General features: G+C 42.3%; 1 protein-coding gene across 1 annotated transcript; it reads left to right on the plus strand.

Moving 5' to 3' along the window:
- Positions 1-1,032: 1,032 nt before the first annotated feature.
- LOC142560115 (pancreatic lipase-related protein 2-like) lies at positions 1,033-20,796 on the plus strand. Its single transcript, XM_075671938.1, has 10 exons — positions 1,033-1,330; positions 5,269-5,546; positions 6,822-6,968; positions 7,598-7,706; positions 8,992-9,108; positions 9,948-10,079; positions 11,376-11,630; positions 14,543-14,663; positions 17,931-18,107; positions 20,636-20,796. The coding sequence occupies exons 1-10, from the start codon at positions 1,150-1,152 to the stop codon at positions 20,721-20,723; spliced, it is 1,605 nt and encodes a 534-aa protein (XP_075528053.1). The 5' UTR covers positions 1,033-1,149; the 3' UTR covers positions 20,724-20,796.
- Positions 20,797-21,990: the final 1,194 nt, after the last annotated feature.

A 21,990-nucleotide genomic window follows, 5' to 3' on the forward strand; every position in this document is an offset into this window, starting at 1 on the left:
TAGCTATTCATATTGCTTAACCTCTCAGTCCTTTTCTATAGCATATACCATCTTGAGGGGTACATTGGTCTGTGATATCACCAGTCAGGCGATTTCCTGGCAAACATGGACGTCGCCCCCACTTCACAGCTAAATCTCGCTCGTCTTCCAGCTGAACAGCTTTCTCGGGTATTATTCTTCGCCATCGCTCTACCTACAGTATTGTGGATGACAACACACTATATATGGCGTCCCATGCGTTCAAGGTGCGTGAAGATTTTGATGTAGCAAAATCATCGCATTTATTTTTGCAGGCGTCAGCTGGTGTTTAGTTGCCAGTGATATCAGCTGTCAGTCGCTCTTCTATTTGATACACGCTCAGGTGGTTTCCTTCGTTACAGTCCTGGTGAATTTTCCTGGGTACATAGGGCTTTTCTTCAGCCTCACATTTGCTCCCACAGCTTTTGAAGAATGTCTGATTGGTTTCGAATAAATTAATATGGAGAAATGTAAACATCTCAATTAGTTATTGCTCAGACACTTAGCTCTCTGAGTAAGCGGACTCTTTCGTGTCCACAAACGATGAAACTTCGTTGCTCATAATCAATTACAGTGACGCATAAAAACAGCTGCGTGATCATCTACAGCAGAGGCGGCAGCCTTTCTGGCATTATAATGACTGTTCTAATAACCTTTGCTCTTCCTTTGTGCTCTTTTGACTGTAAATGGAGCTAGGCCGCTGTTCACATACAAGATAAATAAAATATCTGGCACAAGGACGATATATATGATATCCAATTGTCTCCGCTGAAGACGCTGCCGCCGACGCTGCGCACAGGTGTTAGAGCGTGTTTGAAGTTGTTGTCAATTTCACTCCTTGCAAAACTCTAAACAATGATGTGGCGTTTGATGTAGTTGGAACAGTTCCAAGACTCAGATGCTTCACGTTGACGAGACAGGTGTTAAGAGGGTTGACAACTTTTTCTCTCGCCATGTCATTTGCATATACCAAAAAAAAAAGCTGATCAATCACAAAAGATAATGATCTCACACGTTACCGCTGGCGTCGTGTACCTGGCAAAAAAGCCAGGGAACGACGCATCAAGTATTTGTCGAGGGCCATCGCGGAAATTTTAATAACCTTATCAACATAGTTTCTACCATGAATTCATGGAGCTAAAAAACTGTTATAAATTTTTTTATCGACTGGAACCCATTGAATCTAGGCCTCTTAAGCCATCACGCATAATAATGGGAAATATTCGAAAAACTCTAGTTTTTGTGCTGAGCGTGTTCGTTTTTGGTGTGTGCATCTCAACTTCAAGCAATACATACGACAGCGAAGAAGAACGTGAGTATACCGGCATGGGAAAGAAAATGTCATAATTTCGTATCAGCGAATAAATTGTGTATTACTGGCGTGGTTATACAAGAGTTGATCCATAAATAAGGTTCCCATCAATTTTTGAGTTGATTGTTGTACCACGTTCCATGAAATCGAGCAGCAGTATCCCCTTACGATACCAAAAAAAAAAAAACACTGGCCATGACTCTGCCAGCAGAAGGAGTTTGTTTGGACTTCTTTGCGACTGGTGACTGGGTGACGCCACTGCTTGGATTTTTGTTTCATTTCGGGAGTGATATGAAACACCCACGTTTCGTTTCCCGTAACAATGGAGTCCAACAATCCTTCCTTATCTTCTTGACACTTTTGAAGAAATGGGTGAGCACAGTCAAGGCGTTTCTCCTTGTAATCTGATGTCAATAGCCACGGTACCCATCGAGCACAACGCTTGTGAAAGCCCAGTTTTTCAGCCAAAGCTCTTTCCACTGTACCGTAAGAACTTCCAGGAACCTGAGCAAAAAGTTCACGGACGGTGATCCTCCTGTTTTGAAGCACTTCGCGTTGGACTTTCTCTATAGCTGCCTCTGACGGTCTTCCACTCAGTTCTTAATTGTGGACTTCCTTCCGACCGGCACTAAACTCCCTGCACCACTTTCGGACGAGTTGAACAGACATACACTTGTCGCCATACGCCTCTGTCAACTGATGGTGAATATCAACGGGTGGAGTCCCTTTGGCGAGCAAAAAGCTAATTACGGAACGAATCTCGCAATTAGCGGGATCAGCAATGGAAACCTCCATATCGGACGGCTCCTGAGCCAAGGATGTGCGGCGCAGCGAAGTGCGGCCGGAGGGAATCGAGAGTGGGGGAACAGTCACGCGCAGCAGTGTTGCCGGATTTCGCCTCGGACCTTCCCGTGTGGCTGGAGCTCTTTGGGAACCTTATTTATGGATCAACCCTCGTACAGGGTCATATGCTTTGAGGTTAAAATCAAATGCCATGGATACAGGTCGAATTGTATAGCATAATCTTGAATATAGGAGCGCAAAAGCATAATTTCTTCTTTACTTATCGTGGGGAAGAAGGGGGTAGGGAATTCCCGCCGGTCTTTTCCCATTTCTCTGGATAAGTGCTTGCGACAGAATTTCATGGGGCTCACGCTAGCGCTTGCAAGTACCTGTTCACTGACGCTACCAATTTTACAGGCAGAACCATAGACAAAATACTGCATGAGCACACCAATCGGGCATAGCTAACACACAGACTTACATTTAGCTAACACTAACTTGTGCACTATTGCCAGACTTGTACCCGTTACAGAAAAGAAGGTAACCAATTACAATTATATATTTCTTCCTTCAAAAATTTAGTTGATTACAGTGACCAATTATGATACCAACAAAGTAATTGAAGAATAATAAAATAGTAACCGATTGCTCATAGGTCACTTCCCTCCTAACGTTTATTAACATTGTCCAGATATTACAAACAGGAACTAGCCTAGCTATTCCACTTCGCCCTCTGCATCGCTTCACACGTTATCTTCCCTAAAAATTACTTTTCAAAAATTTAGTTGGTCATTTACCCTCGTTTTGTTGTCAAGTTGTCAGCAGCAACATTGAAAACTGGCTCGATGTGTGCGCTAGAAAGAAGAGCGGTATTGTAACGTACGAATATCTTGTGTTCAAGGTTAACAATGCCACGATGCTTGCGCACTGATTCTTTATGAGGCGCTGCGCTTTAATGTTGCTACGGCTCAAAGAAGGTGCTGCCGGTAGGGCCAGTGAAATGCTGGAAATTTTAGGGGGATGCCTGGCATCGACGCCTAAAGTGGCCCTAATTATCGAGTAATAGCAGCAACGTTTGTTATTCGAGCAACATTTGGTGAAGTGTTAGGATGAGGCAAGAAACAATGAGGGATCGTGTTGGCCTGTCCAAACATGCGCATTTGCGAGGCTGCTTCATGACCTGACAGCTGGCATTCTGCTGTTGTTCCTGCCAAGTTCAAGTGCTTGAAGCTGCATTTCATATAGTTTATTGTCAGAAATTTAACTGGTTAGATGCAAGTGATGAGCATTACTGAGCAAGAAATTAATCGAAAAATTACAGAACTGCCAAACATTTAGCAGAATGGACAGCTGGGCTAGTTGGTTTAGCTTACCTGCATCTTGACTACTGTTTTAGCATTTGAAGGACGAAAAATGAAGAGAAGACAACATGACAAGATGCTTGCTCACAAGTGAAAAAAGAATATTGAAAGGAAACAAATTCGAGCACGCACAAAAAGGGGACCACGCATGCATGTAAGGAGCATGGGTGAAGCATTAAAAGACAAATCTTAAAATTTTTAAAATGTGGTCTAGTTGGTTTGCTAGACCAGCTTTAAAAATTATCATGATTAGTCTTTGAATGTGAATATATTTAATTACAAGTAACTAATTATATGAAAACGGGGTAGTTGGAGAAGTATGGGAGAGGCCTTTGCCGTGCAGTGGGCGTAAACAGGTTGATGATGATGATGAATTATATGAAATTAGTTACGTACAAGCCTGATTATTGCTTATGCATTAACTTACGCTTAGATAACATACCGTTAGGCATTATTAATTGCGAAGGAGTGGGGGAAAGTGGCTAACAAAATCACTGCTTTAGATCTGGCCATTATTAAGCCCAATTTCTACCTTTGATACCACTAATCAAGAGTCTGTAATAATACATTTCTTCAATGTGTTTATTAATTTGGTGTAGATGAGATTACCGCTCTAATCTAAGTCTCCATGCCATTGTTAATTCTTTTCTTGTTTTTGTGGTTGTTGACGTAGAATTTGCACAAATTTCATTGCTCGGTCATTAATCGGCATCCTTTTTTGAAAGCCTCGACATCGGGTCTGGAATTATGGGTAGTGACGTCCTTTCAAGGACGGACGCCATGTGGCAGCTACGCCCTGTAACAGAAGCATTGAAATCACAGTATCGATTGCCTTTCCGATCACGAAGGGCTGTGACTCTGGTGACAAGAAAAAGTCAAATAAGAAAGACTAAAATATGAGGGACATGAGTGGATCATTGAGGAATATCAATCTTCGCTAATTGCGAAACTGTCTTTGTGTTGCCACTGTGTCCCAAAGTAAACTAGATACACCTTCTCGTAAGTCAATGCAATGAAATGTTGGGTCACATTGGCAACACATGATCGTCTGTGGTTAAGCACTTCAGGAGACGAGAGTTTTCGCAATGGTTGGTTTATGTCCTCTACATTCCAGTGTTGCAATTCAGTTCACCTGAAATTCGCAAGAATAAAAAATTTTTATCCCTCCGAGAGTCACATCTTTCGTAAAACTTTTTCTTCCTTCCATGAAACTTTCTTCACCTTGTTCGTTTCCGCAGAACTGATTTGCCATATTCTGTGTCCTTTCGCTTCGAGTTGTCGACTAATTCGGCCTCACTCTAAGATCTGCTGACCTCCTGGTTAGCTCAAATGACAGATCGACCACCGCTAGAAAGACGTTGGTTTGGGGTTAGATTCCCAGACCAGGATAAATTTTTCTTCCGTTTCGAAGCTTTCTGCGAAACCCATACGAGCTTGAAGCTACTGTCGGGTTGGTGACAGCTTTTCGTTTTTCTTAAGAGATTTTAGTATTATTTGGGCGGTAATTTCCGCCCACCTTAATTTCATCTAGTGAAGTTAGCTGCTTCTTTCAGAGAACATGGCTGCAAATCGCCGCACGTCCGGCCGGAGACTGTCGTTACTTGCGGACCTAATAGGATTTCCTATATTGCCAGTGTGATCCAATGTTGGGTAACATTGGAATTGTGTGCTATGCCATTCATGGGCAAGACGCAGTATTGATTCAACGCTTGCCATTCGAACAAGTTTGGAGTTCGTGGCATGACAAACTCAGCAGGCGACCATGGACAGAAACTTTACATGTGCTTTGTGCAGGTGTACAAGTGAAGAAGTGCTACAAGGAGTTGGGATGCTTCGAGTCGGAAGGATTCTTTCACGCACTCTACCGACCCGTCAACTTCTTTCCCGACAAGCGAGCACTCGTCAACACCATGTTCGCCTTCTTCTCGCGTAAGAACCCGATCAAGGAGCATCAACTCATGTGGTCATCGCCCATCAGTGACTACTTGAAGCTGCCTTTCAATGCCAGCAAGCCCACGAAGGTCATCACGCATGGCTGGCTGGACGCGGTGTACTTCGGGCAATGGATGACGGTGAGATAAAGCCTTGGCATTGTACAACAAGTTTCCGAACACTTTTGTTTGCTCTCTCTCAGTAGAATCAGCAGCATGACCATTCTAATCATCGTCATCATAATTTATTTGAATTTCTCTCATCCAATGCGCGCTCTTGCAGGTGTATTTGTGTAGAAAGAGGGGGGGGGGGGCGTTGCATCAGTATAATACTGTAAAACTGTAAACTGTATGCAGTGTATATAATTGTTGTCTTGAAGAAAAGATTAGAAAGCTGGCAGTTGGCACCAACATGTGTTTTAACATGCCTTTACTCCTGCTTTCATCTTTTTTCCGCACCTTTTACGTGTGTTCTAAATGCCATTAGAGCAGTATAACAGAATTGTGGATTGACACAAATGAAAACTATTGAATAGTACAACCAAAGAAACACGTTTAGGCACAATACAATCTTGTTGACGAAAGGAGAGCATGGAGACCTTGTAGAAAGCAAGGACTATGCTTTTACAAAATCAAACAAGCTCTTAAAAGTGTTAGTCGGGTAAGCTGATGCACGCTTCGTTAGATAAGGGTGGAGATGGTTTGTAGCACGAAACTATATATAGACCTGGACCATGGTTTTACAAATTCAAACGTGCGGTTAAAGGTGCTAGACGGGTAAGATGATGCACTTTTCGACAGATAAGGGGAGATATGGTTTGTAGAAAGAAACTAGATATACAATGAAGACGGTGAATGTTCATGGCGACGAGAAATGTGAACATGCGGTAGTGGAAGTAAGCCACCTAAGCTTGCAGGATTCTGATATAATTTGGAAAGCTAATGCTGTCTTCGTTTATTTTCAACTTCAAGCTGTCGGGACACATGCTTTATTGTTTGCTTCGTTTTAGTCATCCTTAACAAACTAGTAAAGAAACAACAATATATGGTGCAGACGACGCAAACAGATGTCGTTAATCCATTTTGTCGACAATAAATTTTTCAAAAGTCTTCAGTCACCTAAGCGTGCCTGTATTATTGGTGCAGTGGGAAGTCATTGCAGAAGGCGCCGTGATGCTATCAGAGCCTCAAACCCTAAAATACACCAACAACGTCGCATTCCTCTACTCCACCTGTCGTCACCTGCTAACAGTCTCTCGCGCCGACCAGAGAGCTGAACATTATTGAACGCATTACCTCCGGATTCTAGAACATTCCATCAAAATGATTACGTTGCAAGGGGCATAACATGAAACTAAGCTTTAGTTCCGCTTGGAAAAACAAGTTTCCCAAATTTAGCTACTTTTTTCTTTCCAGAAAATGAAGAATGCTTTGTTATTGGCTGGCGACTACAACATCATCACCGTTGACTGGCGAGGCGGAAATGGACTGCCTTATGCGCAAGCCACAGCCAATACGCGGCTTGTAGGAGCTGAGATAGCCGTCATGATTGAGAAGCTTCAGGTGAGTGTTAGGTAAGCCTATCGTGTACTTTCTAATAAAGGTAATCTCAGTATGGCAGTCGATGAATGAGAAAGACTTTCGAGATAAGTTCATAAATGTAATAAAGGCTTAACTGTAAAAAAGCAGACCATGGTAATTCTAGCGTTTATTCATGTTTCGCTTAGGAGAACTGAGTTGGATAGGATAGATAAGCTTCTTTGAAGGCATTTGGTAGGTGCTTATCTTTGCGGTGAGCATGTCTGACAGCCTGGGGGAATGTTTCGTTTTGATATTCGAGACTCAATAAACATCAGTTGTAAGTGAGAATGGGTCCCGTGCATTACTTCGTCCTTCTCATTTTTTGTTGGTACGATCCTCTAAACATCTGCCAATCCACTCAGCGAGAACATTGTTAACACCACGTTAAGTTAAACTGGCCACAACGTATGTAGAATTGCTGAAGTCACAGAAGTAATATTTACAATTGCAAAAACACTATTCTTATGCAAGAATGTGTTACACAATATTTTAATGACATATGGGATTCAAATATTCTTATTGCAAAAAAAACATGCAGGGGCTCCTTTGGTTCTATTTCCTCTAGCATTAATTCCGCAATGACCACTTTTGACTTTGTTATCTGCCCACAGAAAGTGTTCAAAGCCAACGTGTCAACTTTCCACATCCTGGGTCATAGTCTGGGAGCCCACGTCGCTGGCTACGCGGGAGAGAGAATACCCGGGCTTGGACGAATAACCGGTTAGTGCCTTTTCAAACGTGCGTTTAGTTGTTGTAAAGCATCCACCAGGTTGATGGGCCGCTGAGAAAGTGGCCGACATTTGCAGAGGAGGTGGACCGACCACCCACGGCTGCTCAGTGGCTGTGTTGTTCACTGCAGTGTGCCTTGAAGGGAAATGATTGAAATGAGAACATTAGCGAAGTGTGCTTTACATGCTGTAGCAGTGTCCAACGAACATGTCTTGCATAACGCTTGAGACATTGTACCAATGTCTGCATACCGTCTACGCGTTCGTGAAAATGGACATATTATATACAAACTTGCGCGATCATTTCATCACGCTGAAACTGGAAAGAATCAAAGCATATCGGGCACTCACCATGCTAGCTCACTGACTAAGTCATTCCGCTGCTGAACTTCAGGTCGAGGGTTCGATTGCTAGCCCCGGTGGCCTCATCATAACGGTAGCAGAAGCAATGAGAACACGTGTGCTTACATTTAAATGCGGTAAAAGAATCGCAGGTGGAATAAGTTAATGTTGAGCTCCAGACAATGATTTTTTTTTTTTATAATTTGAGTGTGGCCTTGGGATGTTAAATCCCGTAATTTTATTTTATAGGTAACACATCTTTGCCCAGACGTTGTTGTCGTTCTTGGAATGCTAGTCACATATTCGCTGTTTTCACCATGTGTAGCTATGGCTGTCTAACTACTACTCGGCAGTTTCTGCGTATACACGTAAATTGGGTTGTAAATATCGAAATCTCAGTGCAACCTGAGGTAGAAATTCGATACTAAGAAATCTGAATCTGAACGCAACTATTGCTCGCAAATGTAGCTTCACGGCATTAAGTATTATACTTCCGTGAAGCCGAACCTGTCATCAGCAGAGTGGAACAGTGATTAAGGGGTGACGGAACACACATACCAGTCGTGTTTTATCTTTTGTCTATAGCTTCATTCCGAGTTTGCAGTCTCGTACGGTACGTTTATAAAGGTTTAAGTGTTTTTGTAGTTTTTGTATGCTGTGTTTTGCGCGCGATTATACGTGAAGAGCTTCCTTCTGTTTCTATTTTCGAGAATTGTAGTTTACAGTGCACATAAAGCAGAGCACAGCGCCTGTTCTAAGTAGGGCTGTTACTGTACGAATCGTTACCAACTTGCTGAGTTTGCAATCCTAATAAGGAAACGCCTTGATAAATGTGCAGCTTCTTATTCAGTAACATCTATATAATAAAAAAAAGAAACATGAAATGCAAGGTAGATTGTTGACGTAAGCAACCATATGCATTGGAATACTTTCAGGTTTGGATCCAGCCGACCCGTACTTCCAGCACATGCCTGCTTTCGTCCGCCTGGACCCGACTGACGCGCGCTTCGTGGACATTCTCCACACTGACGGAGGGACAGTTCTCGATCTGGGCAAGTTGCGCTTTCGTCGCAGAAATGCGAGCCAGAACTAATTTGTGACCATATAGGCACGCGCCAAATTCTCTCTTACCAGAACTAAGCTTCGTGACAGCTGCTTGACCACAGCCTCAGAGATTGCGCTCGCCACGGGCACGTTTCAGGATCTTGGAGGCCGTGTTTAACGTACTATGACTTACCCAGAAAGAAAGAGAGAGGAAGCAAGACTTACCTTCAAGGATGTGCGTCACTGCTGTCAATGCTCAATCATTAGGGTACTTACGTCAGAATGAAAAAGTAGGGCTCTCACGCTGTGAATCGTGGGAGTAAAATTTCTTTTAGTTCACATGTTTCATAATGTTTTTCATGGGGACAGTGACGCCATAAGGTACATTGCGGATCAGTGCTCCCGGGAAACAGTATCTATTAATTTGCTTATTGCTCCATACTTAGTCGTGTTTATTTTGACTGTTTGTAAAACTAATACGCTTACACAGTGAATGAAAGAAGACATGTACACAAAGACGGCGAATATGCGAGAGATTCCCAAAGCGTCATGGCATAGAAGGGCAGCTGCGAAGTGATACCTACCTTCTTACATGTGTTTTTAGTTTAAGCCTGCAATACTAAGCCTGTAATACTACTGACAGGCACTCATATTTTCATGGCTCGCTGCTGTGGTCATTCTAGGCTTACTCAAAGCCACCTTTTATATAACGTATTCTTTTGTGAGGTTGAATATTGCCTGACAGTTCTGTTTCGCTTCTCATATAGCCTCCAAAATATGATTCAAGTTTGTTAACCGTGAGACCCACGCAACTTGCCATAACATTTACTTTGTGATCCATGCTCAGTAAAGGGGGAAGGCCTCGGGATGTACGAACCTACGGGACACCTGGATTTCTACCCAAACGGCGGAAGTAAAATGCCTGGATGTTCCTTCGGAACAAGCATATCGTCCACCTTCAGTAAGGGCCTCATGCAAGGTGAGGGAGATGAGCCTTCCATGCCACCAAGTTGATTCTGTGGATCAGCCACTTCGCAGCTAATCGCACAAACTTAAATGCGGCTCCGACGCATGCATTTCGCCAGTGAGGAAAACTTCCAGCGTCACCGCGATCTCTGGCTGTAGCTCAAAAATCTAACTCCTCCTTATTGTTTTCTGTTTTTGTTTGTTTTCGTGAAGCTTGCCCTGCAGCATAGATGTTTACTTAAACAATCATCTGTAACTCTGCATGAAGCCAACAGACAATGAAACCAACGGAAGTGTATAGGGAAATTAACGGTTCTCATTCTTTGAAATGTCGAAATATAAAAGAAAATTGTAATGAAAATGGATGAAAACACAACTTGTCGCAGTTGGGAGTGAAACCTGTGTCTCTCTGCGAGTGTATTGCTTCTTCATTGGGCAACCGTGGTGCCTGACCTGCCGTCCGCTCTGTTGTGCATTAGTGTACATGTACTGGGTCTAGCTGTGGAAGTGTCAGCCAGTGCCCCCTCGCAGGCCATGGCAGCAGACCTGCAACATTCTTTCAATCACATGCAGCCGTCACGAAGTATGTGAAGCTAAGAGCAGGAAGTTAGCCTAATTAGCCTATGTAGGCTATAATTAGCCTATATCCTGTGCTATCCCATGCATGACCTTCGAGATCGCATCGTTGTATTCTCGGAGGCCACGCCCTATGGCACTAGGGCTGCCAAAGTCGAGACTCTCGCTAAGCAATGAGCGGGGGTCTCGTGCCTTTGTATAGTTCCGTAATCGAAATCTTCAGCGGATGCCACCCTGTGCCGGCAAGATTATTCATCTCACCATCACCTTATCATCTGATGCTTTTAATTTTGTCCCCCTTCGCTCGCTGCTGAAGTTTGCCACTTTAACAGGCCGCCGTTACTGCCTCTTCTGCCCGCTAACATGAAATCACTGGAACAGATCTTTGTCCTGCATTGAACCTTGATAGACTACTACTGATGCGCATAGATCGCACTTCGAAAATATCTTTTGGTAGGAAGGCAATCCACAAGAGTTGAGAATGGGGGCTTTCCACGAGCATTGGAGGAATTTGCATGCTATCGTAGAAAATAATTCAATTGCTATAACGAGCGTGAACACGTAAATTTAGAGTTGGGCAAAGCATAGAGAGCAAACAGGAAGAGCGAGCAATCGACCCTAATTCGCAAAGGGATTCACGAAATAGTTTCAGAAATTTACTCCGCGAATGTGCACTGATGTAATGCTAGTCTTCAGCATCCCTACGAAGCACTGTCCCGTCTGCTGCCCGCAGCCATGCGCTCGGCGGTCGTGTGTAACCATGAGCGTGCCGTGACGTACTACCTGGAGACGGTGAGCGACCGGAGCTGCAAGTGGATGGCCTTCGTCTGCCCCTCGTACCACATGTACAAGCGAGGTCAGTGCTCGGACTGTGGCCATGACGGCTCCCGCTGCGCGCGCATGGGGTTCCACGCGGACCAATGGAAACCCCGGAGCAACACGTCGGTGCGCATGTACCTGCAGACCATGAGTGTGTACCCGTACTGCGGTGAGTCTGAATTTCAGCCTTTTGCAGGTAGTATGCAGTGTAAAAAACCGACAGGCACGCCATGGCTGCCCCTGTCTTCCTGTTTTAATGTGACACGATCTGAATGATGATGATGATGATGATGATGATGATGATATGCGTGCGCGCGGGACGCGGCCATCCTCGTTTCCTTTCTTCAACATATAGGTTCGTAGGTTGTCGTGTTCGACAGCCTGTCATTCAATGGAGGAATAACCTCCAGGGTGCTTACGAGCAATGCCAGCCTAGGCTGCATTCCAATACTTTCCATAGACGGCTGAATAGACAGATAACTGGACAGTGGCCAACCTAAGTCTGGTTCCCATTCTGAACAAGGTGGTAAAATAGACAGCTTCATGAATACAGTATGGAAGCCAAAAACAATTGCGGGCTGCTTTACTGCCCAAACAAGATGGCGTCTGAGAAGGGGGCTTGAAAACTCGACGTGAAGGTTGTCGTGAGGCTTATAGCGGGTGAAAAGACAAGGACGAAAGGAAGACGTGACACACAAAGGTGCTACATAGCGCCTGTGTGTGTAACGTCTTCCTTTCATCCTTGTCTTTTCATGCGCTATAACATAGCGCCTGTGTGTGTCACATCTTCATTTCGTCCCTGTCTTGTCTCACAATGTCATACCAACAAGCCCAAATCACTGCATTACAGTGAAGGTTGTACACTCCTAGAAAAAATGTAATACCATTTTCTTACGTGCTTATGTTTTTCACAGTTTGGCACACACAAATTGTTAAGACACGGCTAGGGTATTTCTTTTCTTAGCTTTTTCTTGTCGACGTGAGATAGCGTCATGTTGCAGAGATGTCTTCGAGATGTTCCAGACGCGTTCCATTACTTGAGATTGAGGCTATCTTCTTAGCCGCCTACGTAGAATATCTTCGATGCTGCCTAGAATTAGAACACACTCATAGAAACTCACAGGAAGAAGGAGGCTTAAAGTGATTAACTGTTGTCGAACAAAGAAATGTAACTAAAGCCGATGTTTCGGCACCAGACACCCAACGTTATGTAAGGCAGGTACCAGCGTCCCCCCATCCAGGTATATGGCTTTTCAGGGCTCTGTTGCTCGACACTGTGTCCGCATAGACCATTATTATTGCTGTGCAAGAACTAAAATGAACGAATCGATACACCTTTTGGAAATAATGTCTTCTGCATCCATGCCGGCAATTTCCCAACAGGTAGACATGTCCCCTTGTCTGAACGTTCGCTGCAGCGGCACATGTGTTCGACGCCTCTGCATCATTATGAACCACGAGTTTTGTAAAGCCCATTAAGATTATTTTTGTTGTTGTCTTGAGCATTTCACTCCAAAATTGGCGCACAAGGAAACGGACACATGCATGAAGAAAGACAACAAGGACAAGCGCTCGCTAGCAAATGCTTAATTTCAGAAGCATACAGCGATAATATCACCCACCCAGTGTATTTGCATAACCCTTGGATAATCGTGATGCATCGATAAAGGCAAAAAATGACAGATAATGAACAAGCGCTTTTTCTCGTCGGAGTCTTCTTTCTTGCGCGTCTGTCTGTTCGCTCTACAATGTTGTTCTTAGCAGTTCTCTGTATACCTTGCTAGATTTATCGAAGATTTATTGGTGTTGTTAAGCTGTAACGGTGTAAAAACCGTGAAACAAACTGAAAAAGAAAAAAAAAGAAACGACTGAGCAGAAGATAGCGTCTCTTCTGTCGTTGTTCCATTTCTACTACTCCATAATCAAGAATGAACAATTAGTAGCGTATTTAAATGACCCTGGGCGCGACGTCTCGTCCAGATTATCGTCCCGATCCTGCGCGGTTTTCAGCAAGGCACGTCGCGTCCAACTGCGATCGATAACAGCCTATATAAGAATGACATGGCGAAAGAACTGCTGTTCAAGTAGAAGAGAATTTGCATGCATTCAAACTTCGTTATATCAAAACGCAATACAGTACAACGATGTAACGAATATAAAGAAGTAAATAAAAATCTTCATGCATTCTCCATAGGGATTGGCGTTTCAGTAAATGTAATATTGGATAAAACTAATTGATTCCGGCTCCCCCTTCAAGTTCGTTATAATGAGGTTTTACTTAGACCTGCCCACCGGTTACGTCACGCTGGAAGGACGAACTTCTTCGAATATCGGCGTCTCTGGAGCTATGTTTTGGAGCACGGTGGTGAAGAGTTGGAATTGCAGTGTGGTTTTGTGTACGGGGCTTGTGGTGAATTCTTAGGTTACCACAGAGTGTTGCCATTTTGTCAGTGTTCTGACACTTTTGACAGTCTATTGTAAACTCAGTGGCTATGGTGTTGGGCTGCTGAGCACGAGGTCGCGGGATCGAATCCCGGCCACGGCGGCCGCATTTCGATGGGGGCGAAATGCGAAAACACCCGTGTGCTTAGATTTAGGTGCACGTTAAAGAACCCCAGGTGGTCAAAATTTCCGGAGTCCTCCACTACGGCGTGCCTCATAATCAGAAAGTGGTTTTGGCACGTAAAACCCCAAATATTAAAAAAAAAAATTAAAGTCTATTGTAAATTCATTACATTTTGTTGGTGTTGTTGTTGTTTGTTTTTTATGCCTATGATTATTGAATAGCTGGCCCTACGTGTGGGCCGACTTCCCATTTTTAGGTGCGAATTCTTCATTATGATGCTTGGTTTTCATGCATTATGATACCTGCATTGTTTGTCAGAAGAAGAAAAATCAAAGCTGCCTTAGGCTTTCTTTCTTTCTTTCTTCGTCAGCTGTATAAAACATAAAACTTCTGAGGTCCTAACCTTGCTTCTATAGCCTTTAGTTCAACCATGCTTATTTTGCTCAGACTACCATGTGGCCAATTATTGATTGAATAAACTAAATAATATTGTTGATTGATTTTGATTTTTTCAGCTTTCCAGTATTCTCTGATAATTGAGCTGTACAAGGATCATCAGACCGTCTCAGCGACAGGTTATTTCACTCTCACCCTACACGGCGAATCCAGAAGCGCCGACATTCAGATCAACAAAAAGTATGTGTACCAGTGTTCATACTCTTACCAGAGCCTCATTGCTAAAGTTGACACGCCTATAAAATAGCATCACATTAGTTAAGAGGCAGTAGGGGGAATAAGTTAAACGAAGCTTATAAAGAGGAAGCTGTAGCACAGAGCCGACTCTTGATTTTTTTATTCAAATACACGAAAAAGGCACAAATGTTCTCAGGAGGCAACTGGTTTGCCGATTTGAATGAATTTGGTAGCATTGGAGAGAGGAAGTTAAATTATTGCAACTGTACGAGGGAAAATTTTCATTAAGGCATGTTACGTTTTACTAAAATTGTCGAAAATGGTAAGTTAAAAAAAGTAAAGTTCGGAGTTTACAAATCTGCAAGTGGGCACCAAAAGCCCATGTCACAGTTTTTTAAGCTGTATCTGTTTTGTTATACATGAACTGTTGTGGAGGGAGTGGGCTAAAGAACTCACCGGCTTTTTTATTACCTAAGTTATGCAGCAAAAATGAAATGAAAAAATCACATTAGTTAAGAGGCAGTAGGGGGATTAAGTTAAACGAAGCTTATAAAGAGGAAGCTGTAGCACAGAGCCGACTCTTGATTTTTTTATTCAAATACACGAAAAATGCACAAATGTTCTCAGGAGGCAACTGGTTTGCCGATTTGAATGAATTTGGTAGCATTTGAGAGAGGAAGTTAAATTATTGCAACTGTACGAGGGAAAATTTTCATTAAGGCATGTTACTTTTTACTAAAATTGTCGAAAATGGTAAGTTAAAAAAAGTAAAGTTCGAAGTTTACAAATCTGCAAGTGGGCACCAAAAGCCCATGTCACAGTTTCTTAAGCTGTATCTGTTTTGTTATACATGAACTGTTGTGGAGGGAGTGGGCTAAAGAACTCACCGGCTTTTTTATTACCTAAGTTATGCAGCAAAAATGAAATGAAAAAATCACATTAGTTAAGAGGCAGTAGGGGGATTAAGTTAAACGAAGCTTATAAAGAGGAAGCTGTAGCACAGAGCCGACTCTTGATTTTTTTATTCAAATACACGAAAAATGCACAAATGTTCTCAGGAGGCAACTGGTTTGCCGATTTGAATGAATTTAATAGCATTTGAGAGAGGAAGTTAAATTATTGCAACTGTACGAGGGAAAATTTTCATTAAGGCATGTTACGTTTTACTAAAATTGTCGAAAATGGTAAGTTAAAAAAAGTAAAGTTCGAAATTTACAAATCTGCAAGTGGGCACCAAAAGCCCATGTCACAGTTTCTTAAGCTGTATCTGTTTTGTTATACACGAACTGTTGTGGAGGGAGTGGGCTAAAGAACTCACCGGCTTTTTTATTACCTAAGTTATGCAGCAAAAATGAAGGAATTAAGGTGTGTGTTTGGACCTAACATCCGTGTAGCATGCGAAGGACTCTTGCATTAATGGATGAAAATTCTTTTGCAGTGTTGTTGTTTTTATTAGTTTAATCATAACTTTTTAATTCATTTATTTACTTTAATTAAGTGCCACTGTCAGAGCATTCAAAGCGGACAAATTTGGTACATGGGTTCTCAGCTTACCTGCAATTGCAACTATGTCTACAAGGGTTTGCGAAGGTTTCACTCATGAATAAGTGGTATATTTGAGAATGGCACATATTACGTGACTTTTATTTTTTTTGTTTATAATAGTAGGTGCAGTTTACTGTTTGCTTTTATTCCTGGGTTACAGAGTTGTAAACTTACATAAACAGAAATAAAGTGTCCCAGAAAGGCTGGCCTATGTTTCGATAGGTAGACATATCTTCATCAAATTCGGCCCTTGTCATCCTTGGCGAGTTAAGGCCGCGTTTGACAAAAATAGGTCCACCCGTCGAAACGCTGACCAGATTTTCTGAGGCACCTTAGTCCTGTTTATGTAACATCTATACCACAGTGTGCTTACTTCATCTGTCAGCCCCCTATTCAATTTAAAGTTGTAAACTTGATACTTGAACCTTCTGTTTTCTACACTTTGGACTTCTGAAAAACTTATTTCTGCAAAACACTGATGGCAAACATAAAAAATCTGCGCCGTACAGTTACTAGATTTTAAGATTTTCTTTTAAATGAAAAGAAATCTTGTTAGAGAATCGCTGCATCGGTGGCGCAAGAAACCAGTTTCTCTGTTTCCACGTATTTAGAAAGGTGATACCGAGCTAAGCCTTTCTCTTAACCCTATAAGTATTTTGGACGAGGTCATCTCGTCAACAGCAACAATCCGATTTTAAAAGCTATTTGGACGAGCTCGGAGCGTGCATTCAGTTTTTCTTCTACTGCATAGGTGGCTGCAGTGCCACGCATTTAGTTCTGTGGTTATTTCGCACTTTTATTTATTTTTTACAACATAGTTGTTAGCCTTTCTTCAGCGCCTTGAAGACCGCGTTGCTTCAGTGTCCGATTTCTGCAACGTAGAGGGCAGTCATTCCGTCAGCGCTGAAGAAGCGCGTTTATTGCGGTCTCCGTTTTCTACTGTTCTACTACACACAGATGGCAGCACTTTGTCAGCCCTCGAAGGCCGCGTTTTAGGAAGCTTGCGCTTTTTGCGCCTTTTGGCTGAAATAGAACGATGGAGTCGGTCCCTGACTGCCCGAACATGGGCCGCTGCTCGACTGTGGCAGTGAAAGGAAGACTGAAAGGCACGCACTAGAGTTTTGTTCTTCGAGCGAAGAAGATGAGTCTTTTCGTCACTTCTCCTACCAATGGTAAAAATAAAGCATTTTAAATGCGTAAACATATTTTCCTCGTTTGTGACTGTACTATTTGCGGCATTGACAAGGAGATATATATTGCATAGTGAGGGCGTAAAAGGAGCTTGTTATGCTTAAAATATGAATCAAATTTGCTGAAAAACCTTTAGAAGTGTTTTCGATTGAGTGAAGTTTGAAAATACGCCATAAAAAAGCAATATAAGGTGCATTTCGGTCAAAATAACAGAACCACGACCTACTGTATAAGTAGGTCGTGAACAGAACACTTAGGGAGTCAAATGAAAGAAATCCCAATATGATTGGTAGAAGATACCCCCCCCCCTCCAAAAGAAAAAGATAAAATAAAAATAAATAAAAGAAAAATATTGAGAATCCAAAACAGTGCCGAAATTCTATGACAAACTAGCAAAAAAAGAAGTCACTGCTAAAGCAAGTCCGGGGTTCAGGGAGAAAATGTTGGCTCCGAGATTTACCGTTTAGTTTTCCCGTTCAAGCTTCACAGCTGCGTGTCGGGTTCTCCGACGAAGGACTGTTTTGCCACGCGCAGGCCGCTGACGCTGTACCCGAGGGCGCAGCACACATTTCTCGTGACGACCGACAAGAATGTGGGCAAAATCATTCGGGCCTCTTTCTCGTACGAGAGCAACCGGTACCTGTTCTTCCGGACCAACCTGCAGCTGTGGAGAGTCCGAGTGTTGTCCATGAACGAGCGCGTGCTTAGAGAGTAAGGCGCTGATACGTCGGCCTTCTGTTTGCTCACCTGTCCTTGTGAAAATTACCGTCTATAAGACGTCGTATGGTGTACTTTGTCTCAACATAGTGTCAAAGTGTTTATTGACAGGGCACGCAAGGAGAGAGAGAGAGGTCGAACTCGGTGCGGTTGTCAAATCCCTCCGAGCAGTCCCAACCGGCCCCGTGAGAAAAGCGCTGGTGATGCGCCTGACTGACTGGCACTTCGTTACATTTCATACGCTGGAGATGCGGCGGGCTAACCGGCGCTTCTCCATTGCATCGAAGTCAGAAAACGATGCAGGCTACTTTGCTGTCACCCGCCCGGGTAGGTTACTAACTCTGGTGTCGCGTCGCTAAGCACTAGGCCGCAGGATCAAATCCCGGCCACGGCGGCCGCATTTCAACAGGGACGAGATGCAAAAACACCCGTGTACTTAGATTTTAGGTGCACGCTAAAGAACCCCAGTTGGTCAAAATTAGTCCGGACTTCTCCGCTACGGAGTGCCTCATAATCTGATCGTGGTTTTGGCAAGTAAAAACCCATAATTTAATTTTATTTTATTTTGCTGTCTATGCAAGATGGCGGCTGGGCAGAATGCTTCAAAACTTGACAGGAAGGTAGCCTACGCACAGGAAAATCTAGTTACGCTTTACTGTGCGCTTATGTAAGATAAGTTGTGTTTTCATAAGGTTCCAACACGCAACGTGTTCAAGTACGGCTTTAATATATGTTTATCTTTCTTTTTCTTGCAGACGTCTGGAAGTTGTTGATACTTCTTCCAGATGCATTCCAGGAATTGGGCTCGAAGCTGTCTTCTTAGCGTTCAACGTAGATTGTCTGAAATGCTCGCCAGAATAGGAACACATCCTTTGTCTTGCTGTTGAAATTTTAAAATTTTTTTATATGCAAGACCATCTATAAGACATCATATGGAGTACTGTGCCTTAATATAGCAAATTAATTTTTCCTATGCTTACTCTACAGACGTACTATATAGGCTGCAGTTATCTTAAAACAAAATAATTTAATCTCACAACTCTCTACAGACACAGTTCTTGCAGATGTACGTCATAGCGTTTTTAGAATAAGAAAAATAATTGTAGGAAGAGCATGTGCTACGCATTTACATGGGCATAACTCGATTAGCCGCTTTCAAGATTATGAGTGGTCAGAAAGGGAGATAGGATAGATTTTTTCACTAAATTGTGGATGGGGCCGTCTTTTCTAAAACTATAACAGTTTCAGCATCACAACGTTCATGTTATATTATCTTAAATGACCAGAAAGCCCGCTCCCAAAAAAATAATAAAAAGCAGCACTGCAGCGTTACCAGCCAGGCTTTCTTCGAAAAGAAGCTGGAGAGCTAATTGACGACCCTATATTCCAGATAAGCATGTAGTCCAAGCAACAATTCTAAGCAGTCCAACCGTTTGCATTGCTTTACTGTAGCGGGAGCATCATCATCATATTAAGTCGTGCAATGCGCTTGTTCATGAGATAGATAGATAGATAGATGGATAGATGGATGGATAGATAGATAGATAGATAGATAGATAGATAGATAGATAGATAGATAGATAGATAGATAGATAGATAGATAGATAGATAGATAGATAGATAGATAGATAGATAGATAGATAGATAGATAGATAGATAGATAGATAGATAGATAGATAGATAGATAGATAGATAGATAGATAGATAGATAGATAGATAGATAGATAGATAGATAGATAGATAGATAGATAGATAGATAGATAGATAGATAGATAGATAGATAGATAGATAGATAGATAGATAGATAGATAGATAGATAGATAGATAGATAGATAGATAGATAGATAGATAGATAGATAGATAGATAGATAGATAGATAGATAGATAGATAGATAGATAGATAGATAGATAGATAGATAGATAGATAGATAGATAGATAGATAGATAGATAGATAGATAGATAGATAGATAGATAGATAGATAGATAGATAGATAGATAGATAGATAGATAGATAGATAGATAGATAGATAGATAGATAGATAGATAGATAGATAGATAGATAGATAGATAGATAGATAGATAGATAGATAGATAGATAGATAGATAGATAGATAGATAGATAGATAGATAGATAGATAGATAGATAGATAGATAGATAGATAGATAGATAGATAGATAGATAGATAGATAGATAGATAGATAGATAGATAGATAGATAGATAGATAGATAGATAGATAGATAGATAGATAGATAGATAGATAGATAGATAGATAGATAGATAGATAGATAGATAGATAGATAGATAGATAGATAGATAGATAGATAGATAGATAGATAGATAGATAGATAGATAGATAGATAGATATGAGTTTAATAAAAGCTGGAGAGGTGAGCCTATAGCATTAGATGAAACATTCGTTCATGTGAAGTTCTTGGGTTCGAGTGACATTTGAGTACAATTTCAAGGTTCATTGTCTTAAACTGTGTTGGTTCCTAAGCTTTGTTGTTGTCCCCTTGCAGTGAAAAGAAGAATAAGACGTTGGCCTTCTGCTACCACGACAAAGCTGGCATTCCGCCTGGAGAAGGTGCTCATTTGATTCCGTGCTAACGCTTTCGCAAGACTCAAAAAAGAAAAACAGAGTGACGGCAATACAGGAATAAAAGTGACATCTCGAAAACAATGTTGTAGCTTTGTAGTTGTTCCATTGTAGCATCGTTCCGTTGTAGCAACGATTTTGCCCACTCAAGTTCATTTTTCATCATTCGCCCGGCTGAGTGGCTGATCCTGTAATATAACTGAGCGAGGCTTAGGGCTAGCCAATGAAATTGGGCGTAAAGAATTGAAAAATAAGAACTCTTACAAAATACGGCCGCTGCACACTCAAATTCCCGTATAAATTTTCATAACGCGGTTACCACAGAACACGGAGTTTCTTCGCACTTCAAGCACGCATTGTGCAACCTAATATTTCACTATGTGCTCGTGTGCACATTCACACTGCGCACATTTCTGTTTAAGCCTGGTTGCCCTGATCATGAACGTAATTTGTTTTCAGTATTTTTTTATTAATGTGTTCCTAGTCTCTGAAACCGTTTTAGGACACCTCTAGACAAAGGCCTCTTAGATATGGCTAAAGGGGGGAGATGTGTAAGGGAGGAGGGATGGGGTTTGTTCAACGACACGACATCACATTAATGGACCGACAGCCGATGCTTTCAGACAAGGCCACTGGTATGCAAGAAGCGACACTTGTCACAACAATGGGACCATGGGCTATGTATTGCATGGTTTGCATTCTACGCTTCCGCGAATTGGAATGTCAGTGTCGCGATTATTCCACTATTTAAAAGGTGGAGTGTTCGTTAATGCACAACCTGTACGGGCAGTGAGAAACTATAGTGCGTACATTCAGTTGGCATAACCTATACGCTGAGAATTCAGCCTCTCTCTCAAACTGGCGTGCTACCAAGACACTGTGGCGATCGCTGTGGCAATATCCCTTTCCCTCTCCGTCTAACACATTGAAGGCAAACGCACCACCAACCAAGAGTGCATAAACTTAATGATGTGCGCGACGCAGGAGCAGCGTAAATGTTACAAGTTCGTCTGACGTGTTTGGGACAAGTGTTTCCACAGTGCATATCAAATTCCGCCCGACGCCTGCTTCACATGCACTAGAGGACGCCCAGTAGCAACTCAGTAGCAACTCATAGGCAACTCATAAGCACCCAGGAGCTCCCGCTCTCAATATTCTATGAGGTAAGTACAAAACTTGGATATTGTTTCTTTTCTTGCTTTTTGCTTAGAACAGTTACAGTTCTAAGCAGTAGCTCGGTTAGACACGCCTTCATGTTGGGCTGCCGAAGACCACGTA

This window comes from Dermacentor variabilis, chromosome 10 (genome assembly GCF_050947875.1).
Source record: "Dermacentor variabilis isolate Ectoservices chromosome 10, ASM5094787v1, whole genome shotgun sequence".
In the NCBI taxonomy this organism is placed as follows: Eukaryota; Metazoa; Arthropoda; class Arachnida; order Ixodida; family Ixodidae; genus Dermacentor; species Dermacentor variabilis.